Source organism: Ambystoma mexicanum, chromosome 3q (assembly GCF_040938575.1).
Source record: "Ambystoma mexicanum isolate Mex_15411 chromosome 3q, UKY_AmexF1_1, whole genome shotgun sequence".
NCBI lineage: Eukaryota > Metazoa > Chordata > Amphibia > Caudata > Ambystomatidae > Ambystoma > Ambystoma mexicanum.
In genome coordinates, this window is record NC_090926.1 from 888,270,778 (window position 1) to 888,297,197 (window position 26,420).

Here is a 26,420-nt window from a genome sequence, read left to right on the forward strand (position 1 = left end):
ATACATACCTTGGAAAGGACCAGATATTGGGGCCTTTCAAAGGAGGGTATTCCGAAAAATGAATTGTTGTTTTCCCAACTGTAATGAAAAGGAAGAGACCTTAAAACATCTAGTACTGGAGTGCCTGTATTTAACAACGCATTTAATGAGATTTGTTAATATCAATTATGTTGATTGCATGGACAGTTTGTGAAATCAACTGATGCTGGGGCAAGGGAAAGCATTAATATTTGCCCTTGTGGCATTTAAAGGTGATTGAAGATGAAATACTTCTATTATAACCAAGTAATATGAATTCCACAAAGGTGAAATGAGTAGATGCATTTTAGTATCTTCTTGTTTTGTATATATTGTTTAGAAGGGTAAGGAAGAAAGATTTTGGTTGTTTGATTTTAAATAGTTTTTCGAAATGTTCTTCAAATGTTTTTCTTCAAAATTTCTATAAAAAATGATATGACATATTTTGTTTAATATTGGAAAGTATTTTGTAAAGGTTTATATTTAAACACAAACAAAAAACATAAAAAAGGGAGCAATATATATGTAACACAAAAATATACTTCAAAATAGTTTCTTTAAAACAGTAAATACCCATTTGGGATGGCACACAAATTCTTCCTACACCCACAGGTGACTTAAATAACTAAGACACCATGGACATTAATAGATCACCGATACATTTAGAGCAATACTGAGGTTAGTGTCAAAAGGAGAAGATGCTGGAATAAAACAATGGTTAACAAATATTCTTAAGCAGGTACGTACTTCCTGAACCCTCCAATGCAAAGTAAATTAACCTTTTCCTGGGGCAAAGGCAAAGCACAAAGTCAGAGGTAAGAAGAGTCTTTCAGGGAGCCTGGACAGCCAATGTTAGTTGATGAAAGTCTGGGTGAGCTGAAGCACTTCTTGCAGGTAGGTAAAAAGTCTTGCACAATGTTTTAGAAGTTTTTGTATGAAAATGAAATCACTTGGGGGCCACAAGCTGGGAGGCTTGTGAGGGGCAAAGCTGCAAGCAACTCTGCAAAATCAACCAAGACAAGACAAGTCTCAACTGAGAACTAGCAAGACTACACAACAAGAGCCAAGTCACCTTCATTTTACAGTACCGTTGGTTAGAAGAAATTGGTTGCAGCTGGCTTCTGTTCCTGGGTAGGTCGGCAGATCCTGTTGTGCCTGGGCCTCAGTCGTGGGGACAAGAGAGAGGATGTCTGGGGACTCCAGCACTATGAATTGAAGGTCGGCGGCAGCAATGGGCAAGCTTCAGATCAGCGGCAATTTGCGGTTTCAGCTTCTCGCAAATATCACCACCGCGGTTTTCGGATACCTTAATGAACTTTCCTCGCATCTGGGGTCCAGCACTCTGTTGAGGTGGCTCATGCTTGGTCAGTCCTGCTTCATGGGAGTCCGGAGAATCTTCCTGGAGCTCGGGTCCGACTTAAAGACACTCACTCGGTCTGGTGTTCCTCTCCCTGGCAATCGGTTCCTGCAGCATCAGCAGCGGAAGTACAGCTAGCTCGAAAGGATTTCCAGATGAGCTCGTCTTGGGGTCGAATGGTCCCGCCAACCCAAGGAGAGAAGTCGTCCTTTGTAGGTCTTCTCTAGTCGAGGCAAATTCAGAGCTTCAGCACTGCAGTAGGGCTTCAACGGGCAAACCAACGGTCCAGGAGTTGCAGCAGGTGTCTCTTCCAAGTTCTTCTTCTGATTCCTTCGTCCAGTGGTCGACTCTGCCTTCCAAGCAAAAAGCCTTGCCTTTTATGCAGGTTTCTCTCATTCATTTGCAGCTTAGCTGTCAATCACAAGCTGGGTGGCTGTCCTCCAAGGACAGCCCTCTTGCCAATCACCCTTGGGTGCATTCCTGTAACCAAGGAGACTAATCACAGGGAGTTTCGGGCACCTCCCTCACTTCCTGCCTGCCAGACACGCTGGAGCCACTGTTGAATTCCACCAAAGACAAAATAAACAAAGGGACCAAACCTGGTTTGGCGAGCAGAGTAAATCTCAAGAAGGACCTTTCCAACAAGAAATGGCGAAAAAAGAAGAACGGGGCCATTTTGACAAAATTGGCACCTACAGGTGCTTTACTGCAGCTGCAATTGCAGCCCACGGTAGAAACACACAATGGGAGGAAAAAGTAAACCACTGCTACCAGCCATTAAATGTACAAAGGGGAACATAAAAATGTTAAATGAGAAACTAGACTAAGGGGATACTAAGTAACCCCTCCAGCACCCTATGTATTGGTATTTTATTAAAGCTTATATAGCGCTTTTATCCCTATGTATTTGTATTTTATTAAAGCTTATATAGCGCTTTTATCCAAAGCGCTGCACAAAGTTAAAAACAACGGTACAAAAGTATTGAAAAATAAGGAAAATCAAATATCAGTTCCGAGAGCCAACAATCATGGACAATGGAGAAGATGATTTTTCAAGGAGACCCAAAAGAAAGAATAAACAGTGATAGATCGAAGAGATAGAGGGAGAGTGTTCCAATGAAGTGGAGCAAGAAGCGGGAAGGAACGAAAGCGAGACAGAGCAGAGTGGACGGGGAACTGTCAACTTGAAAAGACAAGAAGAAAGAAGAGATTGAGAAGGAGTATTAAAGTGCAGAAGAGCAGCAAGATAGTCTGGAGAGAGATTTAAAGACTAGACAGAGAAAAAGAAATTTAAGTTGAGAATGACCCTATGGTAAAATAGTGTGTGCTGGTCTAGAAAGTTACAAAATATAAGTAAAGTCAATTTCACTTCACTGCTCCTGGAAACAGTTTAACAAAGACTGAAGGTGCTGTGAGTCACAATGTAAAGATGATGCCTATGGAGTTTGTCAGACCCCAAAGTCAAAAGAAACAGAGCCCAAATCACAATAAAATACATGAGAGTGGGTAAATGGTCTCTCTCTCTCTCCATGTGAGAAATTAAAAGTCCTAAAGTCCAGCAAAAAGAGCTGGGGGTCTCTAAGGTAGAAGGGAATTAGCACATTTCTGGGTGCACTCCCTAACAACTGGATTGAAGCAGACATACTGGACTACAAAGACCTGCAGAGCTTTGTTGCACCCCCCAGCTTCCTGTCCTCCCAGACACGCTGGCGCCCTCAGGCTGGCTTCCCAATGGGAGCCAGGCAAAGAAAAGAGTGAGCAGGAGCTCCCCAACCCAGGACAGCGGCACGCTGCGGAAGTAAGGACAAGTCATCAAGAGTTGGTAAAAAAAGAAGAGCACCATTGTAGCCCAATGGTGACCCATGCGTCGCTTACTGCAGCTGCGACAGCAGCTGGCGTGTAGGTTTCACTAAAAATCGGTAGAAAATTTCCCCTGCCCCCAGCCACTCAAATGAACTTGTCATTGTAACTAGAAAGTTACAGATGAAGTAGAAAAAGGGATACAATGGGCCTACCGGCGGGTTGCTGCCGAACTCGTAAACTTTTACCAGCGCCCGACTTTTTGGTGCCACCGGGAGATTCCAAGTCCAGCAGCCCAGGAAGTCAGGCACTGGTAAAATGTATGCCCCCATTCCCATAGAGTCTAGTAGGACTCTATGGGAGTGGGGACCCGGTAGCGCCGGCACCATTGTGAACAGTGCCTGCGCTTCCGTGACCGGTCTGCCTCTAAAGGCCTCTGTGCCCGGCAGGGTCAGACCTGTCCAAGCACAGCTGCCCCGACAGGCAGACTCCTAGATTGCCGGTCCGGAAACAAGGGTGCCGATGAGCTTACCGACACCCTTGTTTCCAGACCGGCAAACTTATGAGGCCCATTGCGTCCCCTCAGTATTCCACATAATGCAAGGTGTGCTGATTCCACAAAATAACAAGGTAGGATCAAAAAGTATCCCCCTACCATTGGAAACTATAGTTATCACAAGGAACATAAAAAGGGCAGCTGAAAGAGCTCCCAGCAACACTACACAGAAAGTGCTGTATGCTGCAATAATACACTGCAGATGCTTTAAAAGGTGGAGGAAAGCATTACTCCAAAAAGATACAACCAAAAGGGTTGAAAAAGGTTTGCAGAGATCAAATAAAAGACCGAGTGAGTGGGAGAAAAGGTTCCGACTCACTCTGGAGAACTAATCAAAAATGCAAGAGTCCAGCAAAAAGTGCTGCAGGACTCATGAATGGGGAGAATATTGCACAAAAATGAAATTCTACCTAACAGTAAGCATTACTTTTAGGTCCCAGGATCGAAGAAGGCAGCACCTATCTAGCTGGGGAATTCGGCGGACCCCACCAGAAGAGATGTAGGCACAGGTTTGCCAACCATCAACCGATGGCTGCAGAGTGATCCACCAGAACACTGAAAAACCTGTTGCAGTCGGGAGGCCTTTGCACTGTATGTGCAGTCTTTCAAGGACTAGAAACAGGAATGCCGGTTAGCACCGCAAAGGAAGTCTGCCCTGGCTGAAGGATGCTGTATAGGTAGTCTAGGAATCGTATGTGCAGAGGTCGCTTCATATATTAGGACTGGCTAGGTGCTGGCTCCACACTTCTGGTTCTGTGAGCCCAGCCCAAGAAGGTGGCAGGACCAGAGTAAGAGGTTGCATAACAAAGAAGGACCCTTGTCAAACGACCCACAAAGAGGAGAACATGGCAGAAGCAGCAATGGGGCAGGACAGTGATGATTCTTTAAAGTAGGTTACAGGGGGCTCCATTGGAAAGATGCAGCAGGGAGGTCTCATGAAGAGAAGCAGCAGCAGAGACACAAGACAGGATGTCCCCTAACAGAGAATGAAGTTTGGCAGAGAAGTAACAAACCACTCAGACTATAGAAAAGAAGAGACTCTTGCTTCAGGTCTAGTTAATGCAACAGTGACAGGGAGGCACAAGGGGTGCAGGAATATATTTCAGCACAGGCTGAGAAGAGCTTGAGACAATGTTCCTCAGCACGGAGACATGGTTGTTCAGCAGGAGATATAGTCATGGCCAGCAGTAATAGGATCTTCATAGTTGTCACAACTCTCCAGCTTCTTCCAAGGTATGGTTGGCACAACAAATCACAAGAATAGACTGGTATGTACATGCGCGCACAGCACGGTTGGGTGGTGGTGGGGAAATTAGTCTTGTCCACCAAAAACACACACACACACAATTGGGTTGCCTAGGAGACACCCATAGAGTCCAAACCAGATACTAGTGCCACACAAGTTCCTTAAACATAATGGTCATATTTGCCATTCCTCACAGCCCAAACAAAGACCACAAAATCAAACAGCCAGAGACTAGGACTTTTAAAATAGATTTGTGGTCACTGTGTCATATACAGACAATGGTATACGAAGAGGGCACTATGGCTCCTAGAAAGTGTAGCCGCAAAACATCAAAACAGCAGACAACAGCCTACTTCCCAAACACAGCTTGTGTTGGGAAAACTCACCCAAGGACAGAATGAGGTTCTCAAGGAGCACAATGCACATGCAGACTGAAGGCAGCACACAGTAAATAACATGCAGCTGCAGGGGATTGCAGAAGCGGTCCATCTGACAGTAAAATTAATATTATTTTTGTGGCATTTGAATATGAAATGTGCCGGAAACAATTGGTAATAAGACGCAACTGAATGGCTAATTGTTTGCTACATCACAGCCACCATATTCTTGTGGTGGCTGTAATTCTTGCTGGTGAAAGGAATAGCTATTTATGTAGATTAATTATTCATAAATTATGTAAAGTCAATACAATTAGATTAATAAAAAATGACAAGTTACACAATTACATCATTGCCGATAAAAGATTTAGAACGTCATTGACTACATATGCACAATTTGATCATTCTGTCAGTAAATCAATGTTCTAGTAAATCTTATTTTTTCTTTTACCATGTTCTTTGTGAGAAGGTGGTGAAACCTATAATATTAATATTCAGCAAGATATCTTTTAACAATTGTTTTGTGGCATTTTTTTTAACCAACATAAGCCTCACTATATACCTTAACAAGTACCACCAAAAAAGTCTTGCAGCATAATGTAGGAGAATGTGGAAGATAAATTATTGAATAACATTGATATTAATATGATAACGCAAACACATTTCTAAACAATTGTATTCATGTTTGGCGCCCACAAAAAAAAAGGTTTACTTGTATTACTGCAGTGAATTGCAGACTCTCAATCTGTCTTTGATAACATACCTCCAGGTTATGCCGAATGTTGGCCGAGGGGAAGGATATGGCCAAATATCAAAGGCTGGTTTTGCATTATAATTAAAATAAGGAACTTCACGGATTCCACCTTTCCTGGACAACTTCTTCAGGTCATCATTAGGCAAAACAAATATGCTTTTCTTGCTGCTTTTAGTTGCAAACTTCCTGTAAGATGGCAAGGCTGTACCGGAACGGGTCTTTTTGGGTTTCGAAAATTTCATCAGCCTTACTTTATCTTTGGTGGAATACTCTTTACTAACTGTCATTGAAGTTACTAATGTCCCTGCTGAACTAGTCAACAGGTCAGTCACCGTAGTTGTAACCACAGTTTTACAATTTTCCTTTACAGTGAAAACAGAGTTACTGCTTGAAACGGGTGTAGTGACTGTTGTGACTGTAGTTGTGGTAGTCGTTACAGTAGAAACTGCAGAGTTTTCCAAAGCTGCCATTATTGTTTCATTATCATCTTGAGAGCCTGTTGTATCTGCAATTTTCACAACCGTTTTTGACTTTGCTAAAACAGTGGTTGTAACTTCAGTAACAACCGTTTTGATTTTAGAGTCTCCATTGATATTTTTACATTTGCTGTCCGTGATAGGGAGTCCATTCTGATCTGTGCAAACCCCACTTGGGCATGATTCTTTTCTGGAAGTGAGAGAATGCAAGCCGGTCTTTTTAAGAAGCTGTTCTTCAGTTTCCGTCAGCTGCTCAGCCTCACCAACTGCAATGTTTTTATGGCAGTGTGATAAAATGCAAGCTTCTTCAGTAGAACTGTTCTTCTCTACAACATCTAGATCACGCCGGTTTTCCTTATTGGACATCAGTGAGTTTGAAACACTTTCAGACTGATAAGTTAAGTGACAGTTTTTATCAACAAGATTTTCCATACAGATATCCCCATTCATGAATGGTTTTGCTCCAGGTTCAATACATAACTTTGATTTTGCAGCAAGGACCATATTAGATTTCTTTATTTTACCTCTTGGTTCATCATCATTAACATCATGGTTTCGTAAACATTCATCCATTGAAACCCCTTCCACTTTACATTTAACACTTCCATTCATCTGTGAAATGGCACTTTGAGAATTTTCTGTTTTTTCATCAGTTTCATCTTCAAAATGCAATCGGTTGACACATTTGTTTGTGAGGTGCTCTTTTACCTTATTTTCTTTTCCATTGGTTTCAGGTAAATAGGGCAAATTGTCGTCCTTGAAAGATGTCCTTATAACACTTTCAGGACATCCATAAATGTCTGTTGAATGAGATGCTGTTTTCATTGACTGTGGATTGTCTTTCTGGCTCAAAACCAAGTAATTTTCAGTGTGGCCTTCATCATCTTTCCGCCGAGCTCTATCATCCTCATCCTTTTTATGGACCAGCACAGTTTCAACTGTTTTACTTTTCAAGGAAGATGCTTCAGTAGAGGAATTTCTGGAACTACAGTTTTGTTCTGTGCCAGAAGCAAGCCTCTCATGAATGTCATCCAAGGATGTTGCCATGTTACTTTCATTTAATGTATGGTGGCAGGATTGTTTGCAGTCAATGTCGGAAACCTTTGCAGAGGCTGGACAGTGTTCAGAATATTTATGAATGTTCATCTCGTTGAGAACACACTTACCACTTTTTCCTGCTGCAGTCTTTTTAGAGTAAACCCTCAATGCATCCCCACTTCCCTTCTTTAAGAGATGCAGTTCTTCATTCTCTTCTGCAGTGTCTGCTTTACAATCTCTAACTACAAATGAACCCACTTTCTTAGGGTGATGTTCCATACACCGGAGAGATTTATCTCCTACATGCCTCTGCATTTCTGTGCATATGCCTGTGCAAGGAAACCCAGGCTTCACAGAGTAGTTGGTTGTACTGCATGAGGCACCAATATTCTGTCTGCAGCTTTGATTGGAATCTTTGGATTGTCTTTCAGGAACGTCCATTGCATCTTGAATAGGTAATTCAAGGTTAGGATCGCCTTTTAGTTTAGTTGACTGCAATTCAACAATGTTCACTGGTGGGTTCACATATGAATTCCGCCCCGGCTTGGATGTAGGCAACACCTTAAATTTATCAAACCGCTGTTTTTCTTCAAGTGTGAACTGTTTTACTCTCCTTTCAAGCAGTCCATCCAACTTGGATGATTTTACTTTCTTTTTGTACCAAGTTCTTAATTGAAAGCTTTCGCTCACATTGATCAAATCCACATTAGCAAGCATCTCTTCATTTTTTGGAAAGACTTCATTTTTCATTTCCTCTACTTCCATAGGTTCCTCCTTTATGGACTTCTGGTCATCGCAGTCTTCGTTCCCTGTTAATAAAAGACATTTTATCAGTATCACCTTAAAACACCACACTTGCTGTACCACACTTCCACAGATTCATGACCAGAAACATTACACAAGTTAGAAACGTTGTAGGTTAAAATATGCTGTCCACAGACAATACATCAGTTCAATCCACATTGAACTGCTTTCTTAAAAACACTGTCTCCGCAGATTCAAAAATGCTGCTTCAAGAAAAGAAAATTCCACAAAACAGACTTATCCAGCTGAAGAAAATCCCTTTTTTTTATAGAATCATCTGTGCAAATAGGAGGAAGGCTGGGGGTTGGGTGGGGCACATGTTTGATAAAAACAGTTTCACAAATGGAGCCAGAGACAAAAAAGGCGATGTTTGATGAAAAACTAGAAATGTCATGTTTACCCTTTGCTAGATCAAAATGTAAATTAATCTGCTGTAAAAGTACAATGCATATAGCGGTTTAGTTCCAATGAAAATGAAACCCAGATGTGTTATGTTACTTGTGTATTCTTTAACTGACAAATGCAACAGATGTGGCTATTAAGCACTGAACTCCCAACAATGCATAATCAGTACATGGAAGATCACTTTAGAGTTATGCGACCATTTGAGGGTGCGGGCTGAATGCCATGTTGGGGCCAAAGAACAATATTGTGACATTAAAAAAACACAACCAATAATAGTCTTATTGCAGCTTGTATCAGTTGGAGGGTTGCACACTATGCATATTCCGCCATCTAGAGGTTGACATGACCTATTTCAAATTGTTTATCAAACATTATGCTAAAATGGACTTCAGGACACGCGCAGTTCGTGTGATTCAGGGGTGGTTGGAGCTCTCCAGTCGTTATGCCATCTAGTGGCACTCCCCCACTCTCTATCAGAACCGCTGTCACGTGAAAATAAGATTGCAGAGGTTGGTTCAGCAGAAAACGGTGGGGATACAGCCAAGCAGATCCAATATAGCTGCAAACAAGGAAGTTCATTATTTTTAGCCTCAGATAGTATCCAGGTCTGGAGTGGTGAACAAGGACAGCTGGTGAATGCAGCTGCCACTTCTCCTCTGCTTCCTCCTCCAGCTGAGAAGAACAAGTTACTTCTTACCTTGTAACATTCTTTCGACGGGATGTTCCTCCGACGTATTCCTCATCTTAGATAGGCTCCCATAGCAGTATTCTATTATCGGAGGAGGGAGTACTGACTTCATGCGGTCTTCTATTGATGAAAAGAATGCAAAACAGCCCTTCCAAACCTAGTCTCTTGACTGGAGGAGGAATCCAAGTTGTAAAATCGTGTAAAGGTATGGACAGACGACCATGTAGCGGCCGCACAGATGTCTTTAACCGGCACACCTCTTTTGAGGGCTGATGAAGCTGCAATACCTCTGGTCGAATGAGCCCTAAGGTTTTGAGGGGGCTCTTTCCCTGCCAGTTTATAACATTCCAGAATGGCTAGAATGATCCATCTGGAAATGGTCTGCTTAGTTATTGGTAACCCCAGCTTGTGACCTGTGTAACCTACAAACAGCTGGTCTGCCTGTCTTATCCTGTCTAGTCTACTGATGTAAAAACGTAAAGCCCTTCTAGGGTCTAGCCTGTGTAACCTCTCTTCCTCTTTCCCCGGATGAGGAGGAGGATAGAAAGATGGTAGGGTAATCTTCTGAGTGATATGGAATTCCGAAACCACCTCTGGGAGGAAATTAGGCTTCACTTGCAGGACAACTTTGTCTTTGTGAAATAGTGTGAGGGGGTTTACAAAAGAGAGCTTGTAATTCGCTCACCCTTCTAGCAGATGTAAGTGCTATTAATAAAACATTTTTAAGGGTAAGGAATCTTAATGAACAAGAATGGAGAGGTTCGAAAGGTGTGCCCATCAGGAAAGTTAGTACGAAGTTTAAATCCCATAGGGGAACTTGGAATGGTCTTGGGGGATAAACATTAGTTAACCCCTTTAGAAACTGTATTACCAAGGGTAATTTGAAATAGGATGGTTCTTCCGCAGTGCGCTTAAAGATGGATAGCGCTGAGAGATAGTCCTTAATGGTGCCAACTTGAAGGCCTGAATTCGCCAAATATAGAAGGACAAAACCATTGGTGTACCAAATGAAAAAGGGTCGATATTCTGTTCTCTACACCAGCTGAAAAATCTGTTCCAACGGCAGCGGTATAAAGACTTTGTTGCTGGCCTCCTTGCCGAAAGCAACACCTCCATAACATCATCAGGGAGGTCCCAATCCTTGTACCTCAACCTTTCAGAAGCCAAGCGTGAAGTTTGAGGGTTTTGATGTCTGGATGGAGAACCTGACCTCCCTTCTGTGAGAGTAGGTTCTCTCTGAGTGGAAGTCGAATTGGAGGGCAGATGGACAAGTCTAGAAGGTCCGGGTACCACGTTCTCCTGGCCCAATCCAGGGCAATTAGGATCATGGTTCTCCGGAATCTTCTCAACCTCCTGATCATTTGAGGAATGACAGGGACCGGTGGGAACGCGTACAGAAGCGGAAACTCCCAGTCCACTATGAACGCGTCTGTCAGAGCTCCTCTCGGGGGAAATTCCCTTGAGCAGAACAGATCGCATTTCCTGTTGACGCTGGTGGCGAACAGATCCACCTGAGGGGTTCCCCAAAGGGCGAAGATCTCTTGAAGGACTTCCTGAGCTAGTTCCCACTCGTGGGAGACTGTGCTCTGCCTGCTCAGAGCGTCCGCTGTCAAGTTCTTCTCTCCGGCTAGGTGAACTGTCAATAGAGAGATTCCTTCTTGGATTGCCTAAAACCAGAGCTGCATCGCCTCTCTGCACAGGGGTAGTGATCCTACGCCTCCTCTTTTGTTGAGGTAATGCATGGCCACCGTGTTGTCCGTCATTATCAGGAGGTTTTTCCCTTGTACAGCTGGCAGGAACGCCTTCAGCGCAAGTCTGATGGCTCTCAGCTCTAACAGGTTGATATGTAGTCTGGACTCCGATGGAGACCAACGACCGCTGATGGTCACGTCGTTGGCGTGGGCTCCCCACCCCGTGAGTGAGGCATCCGTGACTACTGTTATCTCCGGCCAGGGTTGCCAAAAATGTTCTCCTTTCAGAATGTTCTCCTGACAGGCCCACCACTGAAGGTCTCGAGCTACTCTGTCGGGAACCTGAAGAAGATCTGTCATTCTCCCTGAGAATTGTGACCACTGAGTCCTCAGTGCCCACTGGAGGGATCTCATTCTCAGGCGAGCCTCTGGCACTAGGAAAATGCAGGATGCCATGAGGCCTAGCAACCTCAAAAAGTCGAAGGCTGGGAGACGTTGGGCATGTTGAAACTTGGTAACCATCTGTAGAATATCTTGAGCCCTCACCTCTGGTGGCGAGGCTTTTCCCAGGGAAGTGTCCAGGATCGCTCCTATGAACTGGAGTCTCTGCGATGGTATCATTTGTGACTTCTTTAAATTGAGGGAGAGGCCCAGTCTGTGAAGGGAGTGGCACACGTGATTTAGTTGGATCTGAGCTTGTTCCGAAGAAACAGCCCTGATCAACCAATCGTCCAGGTAGGGGTAGACGTGAATCCCTTCCCTCCTTAGACTTGCTGCCACTACCGACATTAACTTGGTGAAGACCCTCGGGGCGGAGGTCAGCCCAAATGGCAGCACTCGAAATTGATAGTGAGAGTTGCCAATTGCGAACCTCAGGTATTTCCTGTGTTTGAGATGGATAGGCACATGGAAATAAGCATCCTGAAGGTCCAGAGATACCAACCAGTCCTGGAACTGAAGGGCCTGGAGGATCTGAGAAAGAGTGACCATCTTGAATTTGTCTTTTCTGAGGAATTTGTTCAATTCTCGCAAGTCCAAGATGGGTCTCAGTCTGTCATGATCTCTGCTTCCAAAAGATCAGGACTTGCCCGACTCCCTTGGAAGCAGACCCATAACCCCGGTTCCGAGTGCCAGCCAGTCCCAATTGGGACCTTTTGGACCCTGTCCTGGCGCCAGTGGCACCAGGCTCATAAAGATGCCCAGTCCCAGCGCTGGAAGCGCCGGGCTCATAATGCTTGGGTGGACTTACCTGCAGCAGACCATGCTGCTTACTTACCTGCCAGTTGAACCCCTGATCTTCTTCTGTTTGGGACTACTTTTCCTGTTGGGTGGGGCAGGAGCCACTCCCTAGGTTCAGAACACTGGAACTCTTCTGGAAAGCAGGAACTCTTTTCTTACCTAGGCGTGGCTGTGGAAGGAGACACCTAAGCACTACAGGAGGCTATTTAAACCACACCCGATGGATGAATCTTGCTTTGCGTTATTCTGCATTCTCTGCAGCAGAACGCTCATCGTGTCTTCTGCTTCTGATCCTGGGCCTAAGGGAACAAAGGCTTACCATCCTGGAATCCAGTCTTCAGCAGCACCTGTAAAGACAAAGAAAGAACAGGTTAGCACTACGGTCTTCAGTGGCAGCGCATCTCTTACCTGGTCCATCGGCTGTCACCAACGCCTCGCGCTGCATTCCGGCATCTGAAAGACAAAGGCTTACCTACTCTTCGCATGCTCCGTGAGGTCTTCGCACTGCATTCCGGCATCTGAAAGACAAAAGCTTACCAGCTCTTCGCACGCTCCGGAGGCCTTTGGCACTGCATCCCGCATCTGAAAGACAAAAGAAGGTGCGTTTAAAGACATTGGGCAACTTTATTACTCACGTGCCATTACTCCTTCCCACGCCGAATCCAGTGGGTATTCCAGCACCCTTCAGCTTCTCTAAAGCTCCGAACTTGTACCTGCAAGATAAAAAGGACAGTTAGTGCGCATCGTGAAGCAGGCTACAAGCGCTTACTTACGTGCTTCCAGGCGCTTCTATTCCTCACGCGGGTTCGATCCTCAACTCTCATCAGCCCGCCATCCGCCATCGCCGGAACCCTGCAAAACAAGAGATATCATTACAAAAGACTTTCAAGACATTTGAAGTGCCCAGAACTTACCGTTCGTGCAGTTAACAACGGACAGCAGTCCTCTGAGGTCAAGAGGCCTGCACCCTTATCCAGTGAAGAAACTGGTTACGGCACCCTGCCCCGAGGCAGATGGAGAGCTCGGCGTTCACTTACCTAAGGTGAGGGTGTTAACCTTTGGGGTTCTACAGGAGAAGAGAAAGGGAAGAGGAGAGAGGCAACCAACAACCCCAGTTCATTAATCCCATATTTTCTATCGGCAGACATCTTACTCTTCGAGTCAGACATACAGTGCACAGAGGTCCAGCCCAAAGAGCCAACCGTGTGTTACACATCACCTTTGAAGATACGGCATTCACCCAGTCAAGACCGGCGCCTCTGCGGGAATCAGGTGAGCGTTACAGAACGCAAAGCCTACCGCAAAACTCCCACCCAGGCGCTATGGAAACCTCGGATACCGACCAGCTAGCCCAGTTACTTGGGGAACTAAGAGCAGAAGTGCATGCAGCCCGTCAGGAAACGAATGCTCTAAGAAGGGAACTGATTATTTCCAAGGAGCGAACAGACGATCTCGCTAGACAATTGCTACAGTCACAAGCCGGACAAACTCCGTTACCCGCATCAGGGGCAAATCTTCCTTCAACATCCTCTACGAACCCAGTGCAGATCAACCTACCTGGGAATGTACCTCTGGCTCCGCCCGAACGATTTTCTGGTGACCCAAAGAGGTTTGCAGTATTTATTAATCAGTGCCGGTTGCACTTCTTATGCCGGCCAGCAGCCTTTCCAACTGATCAAGCTAAGGTAGCTTTCGTGCTTTCGTACCTTAGTGGCAATGCGGCAGACTGGTCGATCCCTCTAGTTAATCAAGATGATCCGGTTCTCCATGATTTTCAAGCTTTTCAGCTCAGTATGGAAAAACTGTTTGCAAGACATTCACAGGGGCAGGCCTTGGACAATGAGCTCCTTTCATTGCGACAGGGTAATCAAGACCTTTTGGCTTATATTGCGTCTTTCAACAGACTGATAGTGGAAACTCGATGGCCTGAGGACAAAAGGATTACGCTGTTTTATAGAGGTCTACGTGGAGAGCTCAAAGATGTGTTAGCCCAAGTAGTGAATCCCCCGCAAGACTGTTCGGACTATATTGACTTAGTCGTTCAAAATGACCACAGACTGCAGAACAGGAAGGCCGATCGTTCCAAGTTTGATGCTCGAGTATTTTCCAAACCACCAACTCCTACCAAAGGAGTAGACTCCGGGGAACCCATGCAAATAGGGGGCCTGAAATGACCACTAACACAAAAGGAGCGGGAAAGGAGAAAACAGCTGCAATTATGCCTCTATTGCGGAAACTCGGGGCACTTTCTTCGAGACTGTCCGGTGAAACCAGCCAAGAAGGCAGTAGGAGCTGCAGTTACCAGGGTCACAAACTCTGAGCAGGGAAACGACCTCGCCCGACAAGAATAGAGGTCCTCTTGCCGAGTGTTAAAACCAGTTCCGTGACCTCGCATTTCGTGATACCTATGGTCCTCATTAGCCCTGAACATCCGGATCGATTACATGCGATTGAAGCTTACGTCGACAGCGGTGCCATCGGCAATTATGTGGATCATGAAATGGTTTTGAGGATGAATCTGACTCTTTGTCCAAAGGCTGTAAAGGACGTCATTACTACGGTGGATGGTACGGAGATAGCCTCCGGACCAGTAACGCATACCACCCAAGAAGTGACGCTAGTAAGTCAAGATGGACACCATGAGAAGATCGTGTTCGATGTGATCAAGGCCCCTCAGTTCCAGATTATTGTAGGAATTCCTTGGTTAGAGAAGCACAATCCTCAGATCGATTGGCGAGCAAGAACGGTTCAGTTTCCAGAATGTGTCTCTACTTGTCACCCTCGACCTGGTGTTGCACTGGCAGCAATTTCCTCGGAGGCTCCCCAGTTACCTCCTGAATACCTAGAATTCCAAGATGTTTTCCGGAAGGATCAGGCTAACTCTCTACCTCCTCATAGGTCTTATGACTGCCAGATAGACCTGATACCTGGATCTACTCCTCCTTGTAGTAGAATTTATGCCCTCAATGAGCCTGAGAATCTTCACCTCCGACAATACCTGGATCAATACCTAGCGAATGGGTTTATTCGTCCTTCCAAGTCCCCTGCTTCCTCAGCTTTGTTCTTCGTTCCAAAAAAAGAAGGGGACCTTAGAACTTGTATAGATTATCGTGCCCTGAACCAGATCACCGTTAAGAATAGATATCCGTTACCTTTGATCCCTGAACTCCTGGACCAAGTCAGAAAAGCATGCATATATACAAAGCTGGATCTTAGAGGAGCCTACCACTTGGTACGAGAGTAAAAGAGGGCGATGAATGGAAGACGGCCTTCCGCACCAAGTATGGGCTATTTGAATATCAGGTCATGCCCTTCGGACTTTGCAATGCCCCGGCCGCCTTTCAATATTTTATGAACGATGTCCTCAGAGAGCTCATAGATGTGTGTGTTGTTGTTTACATTGACGACATCCTCGTTTATTCTTCATCGGAAACTGAACATCGGAAACACGTGAAAATGGTCCGAGAGATTGCGTCAACACAAACTTTTCGCTAAGTTGGAAAAATGTGTTTTCAACGTGACTGAAGTTGAATTCTTGGGATTTATATTATCACCTAGCGGAGTGCGTATGGATTCAAAGAAGGTCGATGCAATTCTCAAATGGCCATCGCCATCCTCCGTAAAAGGTGTTCAAAGCATGTTAGGCTTCGCTAACTTTTACCGCAGGTTTATCCCCGAATTCTCTCGAATAGTCCAGCCCATCACCGCCTTGTTAAAGAAAAACAAACGTTTTGAATGGTCTACCGAGGCGGAACAAGCTTTCCAGAATTTGAAGACTAGATTTATCTCTGCACCGATCTTAAAACATCCTCGCCCAGAACTCCCCTATATCGTTGAAACTGATGCTTCGAGCCTTGCCATGGGGGCAGTTCTATCACAAAAGTACCCGGTAACCAATCAGTTGCATCCCGTGGCATTTTGGTCCCGCAAATTCTCGCCTCCTGAAATCAATTACACTATTACTGATAAGGAACTTCTAGCTATCAAGTCCGCCTTTAAGGCTTGGCGGCATTATCTTCTGGGGGCCCGACACACCGTTACTGTGATTACAGATCACCGAAACCTGCAATATTTGAAAACCGCAAAAGCTCAATCCTCTAGGCAACTCCGTTGGGCACTATTCTTTGCCGAGTTTGACTTCATAATTACCTATCGACCTGGTACAAAAAACGGTAAAGCTGATGCCCTTTCTCGGATGGGAGTGGAAGAACATTTGATCAATCCTAAACCTGTACCTATCATTCCCGAACAAAGAATTCTAGGTGTAATCGCCACACAATCCATAGAGGAAGTTAAGGATAAAGCCAGGCTACTGGTAACTCCAGCAGACATACAGAATTGGCATCTGCAGGGAAAGGACTTTACGGTGAAGGACAGCCTATTATATTTCCAAGAACGGTTATACCTGCCCAGCACAGATTTACAGAAAAAGGTAATCTCTTGTTATCACGATTCTTTAATGGAAGGACATCCTGGTATGACCAAGACCTCGGAAAAGATCAAGCGCTACTTCTGGTGGCCGTCTTGGAAAAAAGATATCAGAGACTTTATAATGTCCTGTGGAGTATGCGCCCAAAACAAGAGTCAAAAGGAAAAACTAGCCGGCCTCTTACGCCCTATTGACATCCCGCCTCGCCCTTGGCATACGCTTTCTATGGACTTCATCACTGATCTACCTCCATGCTCCGGATACAATACGATCCTAGTAATCGTGGACCTATTCTCCAAGATGGCGCATTTCATTCCACTCAAAGGCTTACCAACAGCAGCAACTCTGGCCCGAGAATTTCTCGAAAACATCGTCCGACTGCACGGTTTTCCTTCAGTTCTAATTTCGGATCGAGGTAGTCAATTTATTTCTCATTTTTGGCGAAGTTGCTGTCGGTCGGCTCAAATTGATGTGAGACTTTCAACCAGCCACCACCCTCAAACCGACGGACAAACCGAGAGGACCAATCAAACTCTGGAACAGTATTTGCGCTGCATGCTACAACAAACTGAAAAAACTTGGAAAGATATCCTTTGGATAGCCGAATATGCCTACAATAACTCTGTCCACTCGGGAACTGGGAAGACCCCGTTTTTTCTTTTATACGGTAGTCACCCTCGAACCTCGGAGTTGGATCCACTCCAAGATCTTGGAACACCAGCAGTAGACCACCTGCATTCTACAATCACCCAAGCCTTTAAGGAAGCCGTTTCTCACCTTCAAAGGGCTAAAGAACAATACAAGAAAGGAGCAGACCAACATCGGAAGGAAGCCCCCCAATATCAAGTAGGAGATCAAGTCTGGTTATCCACCAAATATCTACCTCTAAAAGGACCACGCACATTCAACCCAAGATACCTTGGTCCCTATTCCATCACTACCATAGTAAATCCAGTAGCGGTCAAGTTGGACTTGCCCCCTCACATGAAGATACATCCGGTCTTCCACGTCTCTCTATTAAAACCCGTGCAACCTCAAACCCGACTAACTACATCTCCAAAACCTATTCTAGTTGATGGAGAACTCGAGTTTGAAGTCAAAAGCATCCTGGATTCCAAGATCTCCAAATCTAAACTATTTTACCTGATTGACTGGAAAGGCTACGGTCCCCAAGAAAGATCCTGGGAACCTGTAGAATATGTCCACGCGCCTCGTCTAATCAAAAGATTTCATCGAACATTTCCTAACAAGCCCAAACCCCCGGAGAAGCCCGGTTTGGGAGGGGCCTTGAGGGGGGGGTGCTGTCATGATCTCTGCTTCCAAAAGATCAGGACTTGCCCGACTCCCTTGGAAGCAGACCCATAACCCCGGTTCCGAGTGCCAGCCAGTCCCAATTGGGACCTTTTGGACCCTGTCCTGGTGCCAGTGGCACCAGGCTCATAAAGATGCCCAGTCCCAGCGCTGGAAGCGCCGGGCTCATAATGCTTGGGTGGACTTACCTGCAGCAGACCATGCTGCTTACTTACCTGCCAGTTGAACCCCTGATCCTCTTCTGTTTGGGACTACTTTTCCTGTTGGGTGGGGCAGGAGCCACTCCCTAGGTTCAGAACACTGGAACTCTCTGGAAAGCAGGAACTCTTTTCTTACCTAGGCGTGGCTGTGGAAGGAGACACCTAAGCACTACAGGAGGCTATTTAAACCACACCCGATGGATGAATCTTGCTTTGCGTTATTCTGCATTCTCTGCAGCAGAACGCTCATCGTGTCTTCTGCTTCTGATCCTGGGCCTAAGGGAAGGAACAAGTTACTTACCTGTAACTGTTGTTCTCCAGCATGGGTCTGGCATGGATTCACATGCTCATGAATATTCCCAGTCGTCAGGCTGGGAATCCTCGGTAAAGAAAAAACCAGTATCAGTTTCGTCTCTGATCTGTCTTTCGCAGTAATAACCAATCACTGATCTCTGCGTCATACTGACCACAGCCAATGACTGCCCTCTACCTAAACCCCGCCTCTGGCAGCCATCTTCAGATTTGGAAGCACGTGAAGTGGCAGTATGACCAAGTGAAGAGCCGCAGAGGGGTAGGCGGGAGGGTTCGCATGTGAATCCATGCCAGACCCATGCTGGAGAACAACAGTTACAGGTAAGTAACTTGTTCCTTCTCCAGCATGGGGTCTGCCATGGATTCACATGCTCATGAATAAAGAATACATAGCAGTACACACATGCACAACCACGGGAGGTGGCAAAGGCTCAACATTAAGCATCACATCAAACTTAACATTAAGCATCTTACCTCCTCACCAGGCTCACCTCAGGCGAACAGGTTGCGCAGCACTGCTTGGCCGACCCTGGACTCCTCCCTGGAATCCCGGTCGACGCAGTAGAATTTCGTGAAGGTGTGCGTCGACCTCCACGTAGCAGCCCTGCATATGTCCAGCAGGGGCACACCAGATAGGAACGCCGTGGTAGCTGCGATCGCTCTGGTGGAATGGGCTCTCGGACGGCCAGGCAGCGGTCGGTTTGCCAACCGGTGACAGTACATGATACAGCCGGAGAGCCATCTGGAAATGGAAGCCTTCGAGAGAGCCTTCCCCTGATTGGACAGTGCTGGGGACCTGGTTCCGCCCTGTTTCCTGATGTAAAACATGGTGGTGGTGTTGTCGGTGAAGATCCTCACCACCTTACCCTTGAGGGACGGAAGGAAGGACCTGAGGGCCCAAAACACTGCACGGAGCTCCAGGACGTTGATATGTAGGGATTTCTCCGTCGGGAGCCAAAGGCCTCTTGCGTGCAGATTTTCGGTGTGCGCTCCCCACCCTTCCAGGGAGGCATCCGTGGTCACCGTCTCCTGGTGGGCTGGGGTCTGGAAGTCCAAGCCCGCCGTCAGATGCGCGCGGGTGCCCCACCACCGGATCGCTCGTCGGAAACTCTCGTCGAGTGTGATCCTTTCCTCGAAGCTGCCCGTCGTTTGGATCCAACGCGCGTCCAGGAACTCCTGCAACGGGCGCATACGGAGCCTGCACATGGGAATGAGGTAGATGCAGGAAGACATCATTCCGAGGAGGGACTTGATGGACCTCACCTTGGCCGCGTCGGCCACCAACATCCGCTGCACCTTGCCCAGGATGGTCCTGGCCCTCTCCTCCGACAGGGAGGCCAGAAGAGACACTGTGTTGAGCCTCGCTCCCAGAAACAGAGCGTCTTGCACGGGTACCAGGTGGGATTTGGCGTAGTTCACGGAGAATCCCAGGTCCGTGAGAAGTTGGACGGTCCTTGCCGTGTGAACCACGGCGATCTCCCTCGTCTTGGCTCGGATGAGCCAGTCGTCCAGGTAGGGGTAGACGTGGACCCCCTCGCGGCGCAGCTGCGCCGCCACCGGTGCGAGGCACTTGGTGAATACCCTGGGTGCCGACCGTAGTCCGAAGGGGAGGGCTTTGAACTGGTAATGACGCCCTTGGACCACAACCTGAGGAATTTTCGGTGCCCCTTTAGGATGGGGATATGGAAGTAGGCATCCTCCAAATCCAACGACGACAGGAAGTCTCCTTCCTCCAGCTGACCCAGGACGTGCTGGAGGGTGACCATCCGGAACTTCTGCGCCTTGATGAACTTGTTCAGACGCCGCAGGTCCAGGATGGGGCGCCATCCCCCCGTCTTCTTCTTCACGAGGAAGTATCTCGAGTAGACTCCGGAGCCCCGAAGCCTCTTTGGGACGAGTTCGATGGCGCCCTTCCTGAGCATCGCTTTTACCTCCAGGAGAAGTTGAGGGATGTGAAGTTGTTCCTGGCCACGGGGGGGACGCGCGGGCACCTTCTCTGGAACTCGAGCACGTGGCCCCGGGCCAAGGCGTCCAGCACCCAACGGTCGGTGGAGATGGACTCCCACACGCTGACGAAGCTCGCCAACCGGCCTCCCACCGGGGTGCTTCGGTGGGGGCCCGACCCCACGGCCGGTTCAATCCTGCTTCGACGAGGCTTTGCCGCCTTGACCTCCTTGGCGACGACGGCGGGGTCCGCCAGACTTGCCTCGTCCTCTGTAGGCCTCCTGAGACGACGAGCGGGCCGCTTGACGGTAGGTGGAGAAACCGCCGCCGGAACCTTTGGAGGCGCCCTTGCCTCCGCTGCTCTGAAAGGGCGTCCGTCTTTGTTGCAGAACTCCCAGGGCCCGGGCCGTCTCAGTGTCCGCTTTAATGGCCTGAAGGGAATCGTCCACTGTTTTCCCAAACAGGTTGTTCCCATCGAAGGGCATGTCCAGGACTCTGGTCTGAACGTCTTGACGGACGTCCGTAGCCTTGAGCCATCCACGCCGCCTAAGGCAAACGCAGTTGCCCAACTGGCGGAACCCAGTGTCGGCGATGTCCGTCGCAACGGTAATGGCGTGGTCCGAAGCCACCTCACCTTCCTGCAGGATCTCCAGGGCCTCTGTCCTCTTGTTGTCCGGCAGGAAGTCCAGCAGGGGAGCCAGTTTGTACCAGAGCTCCCTGTCGTAGCGGGCCACGATAGCCAAGGCGTTGGCCGCTTTAATCGTCGTCGCTGCCGACGAGATGACTCTGCGTCCCATAGCGTCCAATTTCTTTCCCTCACCGTCCGGTGGGGAAGTCGATGTGGAGGCCGCACCCCCCCCCCGCTTTCTTCCTGGCCGCCGCGGGGACGACGGAGTCCGGGGTAGGCTGCGCCCGGAGGCACAGGGGGGCCGTGTCCGGGACCCGGTACTTCTTCTCGTACCTGTCTCTTCTAGCTGGCGTCGTGGAAGGGTTCTTGAGGAGGGTGAGGCCCTCATCCCAAATGTCGTCCAATAGAGGCACTGAGAGGACCGTCTTCCTCTTGGCCTTGCGCCGCTGATAAAGGAAACCTTCCTTCTTCTTCTCCTCAGGGCAGAGTTGAAAAAGCTCGGATGCCCTGGTGATCATGGAGTGGAACGATCCAATCTCATCGGGCGGAGAAGCCCTGGTGGGAGGCGACGACGGTACATCCTCGTCGTATACCTCGTCGTCCGTACCCGTCGCTGCCGTGTCAGTCCCCGTATCATCCCCTCGGGTGGACGGGGAGGAGGGCTGGACGGGGCGCGAAGGCTGAAAAGGAGGTGTAGGGTGGATCCTTCTTTTCTTAGTAGGGGGAACACCAGAAGGTCCCGGTCCTGGGTCCCCCGACGGGAGAGGTTCCTCCGTCGGCAACGGTAGTCTCGTCCTCATCTCGGAGCATAAGGACTGTATAGCCAACAAAATGGCCGCCGAGTTGTCTTGCGGTGCTGGCAGAGGGGAATCCGACGGGCGATCAGGGGCCCCGTCGGTACCCTCGACGATGTCGACACCTGCGTCGGGATCCATCCCGACGGGCCGGTCTTCTTCCACGCCGAGGCCGTGGCTTAAGACCTCGACCAGTTCCTCCTCCGAGGTTGAAGCCGAATCTACGACGACGCCCTGCCCCCCCTTTCTCTTCCCCTCGGGGGGTTTCACGGGGGTCCTATCGATGGGCACAAAAGAGGACTCCCTCCGAGGTGGCAGGGAGACTGAGCCCCGAGGTCGCCACCACTGGTGTAGCCTGCACAGGCTGAGCCAGGGCCGCCGCGACAGTTTCGATAGAGGGCTTGGCCGGATGGATTAAGGCCTTCACCACCTTAGGTGCGCTCACCGCCTTATCCTTGAGGGGGGGATACCGCCTCGCTCCCCCTCCGCCTTCGAGCTCGACCGGGGCCTCTCCAGGAGCTTCGCCGGGGGCTCGGCCTTCCTCTTACCCGACCCAGAGCGTTGGCTCGTGGTTGATGGTGCCGGGGAGGGTGCGCCCTGCCTGGCACCCGTAGAGCCCGACCGTTCGGCGCTCCCGGTGCCAGCGGACTCGCGGTGCTTGGCCTTATGTTGGACCCCCGTCGCCGGGGCGTCCTCAAAGGTCTTAGAAGACCACTCGGTTTTCTTCTTCTTCTCGCCGGACGGGCTCTTCCCTTCTAGCCAGTTGGCGAGACGTTGATGGCGGTCCTTCATGGTCCGCTCCGACATGTTGCCGCAAAACGCACAGTCCTTCTCCACGTGCGTCTTGTCCTCATGCAGGCAGTAGAGACAAAAGGAGTGTTCGTCCTCCTTGAAGACGTTCTGAAGCTGGCATCCAGGGCAGACCCTGAACAGCTTTCCGGGCGTCGAGCTTCCCTTCTCCTGGGCCATGACTGGGGCCTGAGAAACTTCTGGAGTCCTCCAAAAGCGTAGCTCGACGAAATCTTCACCCTTGAGGGGCGCAGACGAATCCGACACGGGTCCCCGTTGATCGGATAGAGAGTCGGTGGAGCTTGAGGCTCTTTTGACCGAAAAAATGAAGTTTTTGAGAAAAAAACGAGAAAAAATAGCACTAACGCTCGAGAGCAATAGCACGAGGATCCCAACACATGAACGTGCGGTAAAAATCTGAAGATGGCTGCCAGAGGCGGGGTTTAGGTAGAGGGCAGTCATTGGCTGTGGTCAGTATGACGCAGAGATCAGTGATTGGTTATTACTGCGAAAGACAGATCAGAAACGAAACTGATACTGGTTTTTTCTTTACCGAGGATTCCCAGCCTGACGACGGGGAATATTCATGAGCATGTGAATCCATGCCAGACCCCATGCTGGAGAACAAAGGCTTACCATCCTGGAATCCAGTCTTCAGCAGCACCTGTAAAGACAAAGAAAGAACAGGTTAGCACTACGGTCTTCAGTGGCAGCGCATCTCTTACCTGGTCCATCGGCTGTCACCAACGCCTCGTGCTGCATTCCGGCATCTGAAAGACAAAGGCTTACCTACTCTTCGCATGCTCCGGAGGTCTTCGCACTGCATTCCGGCATCTGAAAGACAAAGGCTTACCAGCTCTTCGCACGCTCCGGAGGCCTTCGGCGCTGCATCCCGCATCTGAAAGACAAAAGAAGGTGCGTTTAAAGACATTGGGCAACTTTATTACTCACGTGCCATTACTCCTTCCCACGCCGAATCCAGTGGGTATTCCAGCACCCTTCAGCTTCTCTAAAGCTCCGAACTTGTACCTGCAAGATAAAAGGGACAGTTAGTGCGCATCGTGAAGCAGGCTACAAGCGCTTACTTACGTGCTTCCAGGCGCTTCTATTCCTCACGCGGGTTCGATCCTCAACTCTCATCAGCCTGCCATCCGCCATCGCCGGAACCCTGCAAAACAAGAGATATCATTACAAAAGACTTTTAAGACATTTGAAGTGCCCAGAACTTACCTTTCGTGCAGTTAACGACGGACAGCAGTCCTCTGAGGTCAAGAGGCCTGCACCCTTATCCAGTGAAGAAACTGGTTACGGCACCCTGCCCTGAGGCAGATGGAGAGCTCGGCGTTCACTTACCTAAGGTGAGGGCGTTAACCTTTGGGGTTCTACAGGAGAAGAGAAAGGGAAGAGGAGAGAGGCAACCAACAACCCCAGTTCATTAATCCCATATTTTCTATCTGCAGACATCTTACTCTTCGAGTCAGACATACAGTGCACAGAGGTCCAGCCCAAAGAGCCAACCGTGTGTTACACATCACCTTTGAAGATACGGCATTCACCCAGTCAAGACCGGCGCCTCTGTGGGAATCAGGTGAGCGTTACACAGTCCTCTGTCTTTCTTTGGAATGAGAAAGTAAGGGGAGTACCATCCCTTGTTCCTCTCCGCTACAGGTACCGGTTGTATGGCACCTTTCTTTAGCAGGTCCAAAATTTCATGCAAGAGGAGCGGATCTGGAGCTTTCTGAGAGCTGATCCCCGGTGGATGACTCTGAGGTATACGTAGGAAAGGCAGGCAGTAACCTTGGGCAATTGTTTCCAATGCCCAAGCATCTGACGTGATAACCTGCCATACCGCCAGATGTTGAGTCAACCTGCCTCCTACAGGTGTCCTGTGAGGGAAGTCCTCAGAGTGGTTTTGGGGCGGCTGATGCAGATGCCGATGGTAAAGAGGCACTTGCTGTTTCTGCGGCTTTTGAATATCTACCCCGTCCACCTCGGGTAGTTCTTCTTTGTCCCCTTTGAGCCGGTCGTCCTCTACCTCTTCCGAATGCGGAGTAGAAGCGAAAGGACTTGCCCCTCGCAGAGGTTCCTGTAGGACGAAAAGGAGTTTGACGGATTGCAGCTCCTAGGGATTTTGCTGCTGCTTTTGAAGTTTGCAGTTTTTCTAAACTGTCATTCCCCTTTTTCCCGAACAAAGAAGAGCCATCGAATGGCATGTTCAAGAGCCTGGCTTGCACATCTGGGGCAAAACCAGACTTTCTCAACCAAGCAAATCTCCTGGTTGATGTACTTGCCGCCATTGCTCTGCTGATACTGTCAGCCGAATCAATGCCCGTCTGGAGGGATTCGCACATAGCGTCTTTACCGTCCTGTATAATATTCAGGAACGCATCCCTTTCTTCTCCCTCCGGGATGCAGTCAGCCGCTGTAGAAGCACACTCCCAAAGTGTATGGCTGAACCTAGCAAGGGTGCAAGTAGCATTAACAGATTTTAACGCCATGCTACATGCTGAAAAGACTTTCTTTGCCATAGCATCATATGTTTTATCGTCCCTGTCCTGTGGGACGGTAGGATAAGCCGTCTTGACATTGGTAGAGGATGCTGCCTGTACCACCAGACTTTCTGGGGATGGGTGTTTAGACAAAAACTCCGGGTCTGTAGAGGATACCCTGTACTTAGTAGACAGTTTTTTATTTACTGCTGGTACGACATCTGGGGTTTCCCAGTTTGTCATGACCTTCCTCTGAAGAGCTTTATGAAAAGGCACCACAGGATCCTCCTGTGGGCCTTTGTCAAGAATATCCGTGAGGTCATCTTGTTGTTGTTGATTGTGAAGGTGCAGACCACCCCATGAACTCTGTGATCCTGGCCATTAAGGCACTATAGGGGGTTTCAGCATGGTCCCCCGGGTCTGGCTTAGCAAACTCCACCTCAGGGGAAGTGTCTAACCCACTTGCCTCATGTAAGGAATCATGAAGATCCTTTAACCTGCGTTCTTCAGAGGAAAATTCCTCTCTAATTGGGGTTACAGGTCCCTGCAACTCAAATGTGTCTTCCTGTTCAGACAATTCACCCTCTTCCCAAATTGAAGACATAGTTCTCAATTGTTCTGAACTCAAAGGGAGTAAATCCCATTTCCAGGGCAGAGGGTGCCGAGCTTGTCATTATCGGCCTCGAAAACGTCGATGTCGTCGAAGGCTTCGAGCGTGGCGTCGAAAACAAAGGCGGAGGCTTCGATGACCTCGACAGAATTGGGATTGTACTCGACAATCTCGAAGCCATCGCCATCGAGGACCTGGGGATAGTCACTGGGTGTGTCGTGACCGTGACTTTTCTTGGCGTCAACGCCGGTGTCGAAGCTGGCGTCGAGTCGACAGACCCGTGTGTCGAAGGTTCCTTCGACAACGGCGTCTAAGACACCGACCTCGGCGTCGACGGAACCTTCGAGGAAGGTTTGGAGGTCATAGTCCTACTCGAGGGTTCGAGACGCGCTCGAGAGGTTTCCTTCGCCGGGTACTGCGACTCGCTGCGTTTTTGACCTTCGGGTCTTTCGACCAGAGCATCGC

The 26,420-nt window shown here is 48.4% G+C and overlaps 1 protein-coding gene across 6 annotated transcripts in view; it reads right to left on the minus strand.

Moving 5' to 3' along the window:
* The window catches only part of BPTF (bromodomain PHD finger transcription factor), a 2,119,711-nt gene that overhangs the window by 1,459,518 nt on the left and 633,773 nt on the right, over nucleotides 1-26,420 (minus strand). For all 6 annotated transcript variants that reach the window (XM_069655028.1, XM_069655026.1, XM_069655024.1 and 3 more), the window contains exon 13: nucleotides 6,118-8,431. In XM_069655028.1, the coding sequence (XP_069511129.1) occupies nucleotides 6,118-8,431 (2,314 nt within the window). The remainder of the gene's footprint in view (nucleotides 1-6,117; nucleotides 8,432-26,420) is intronic.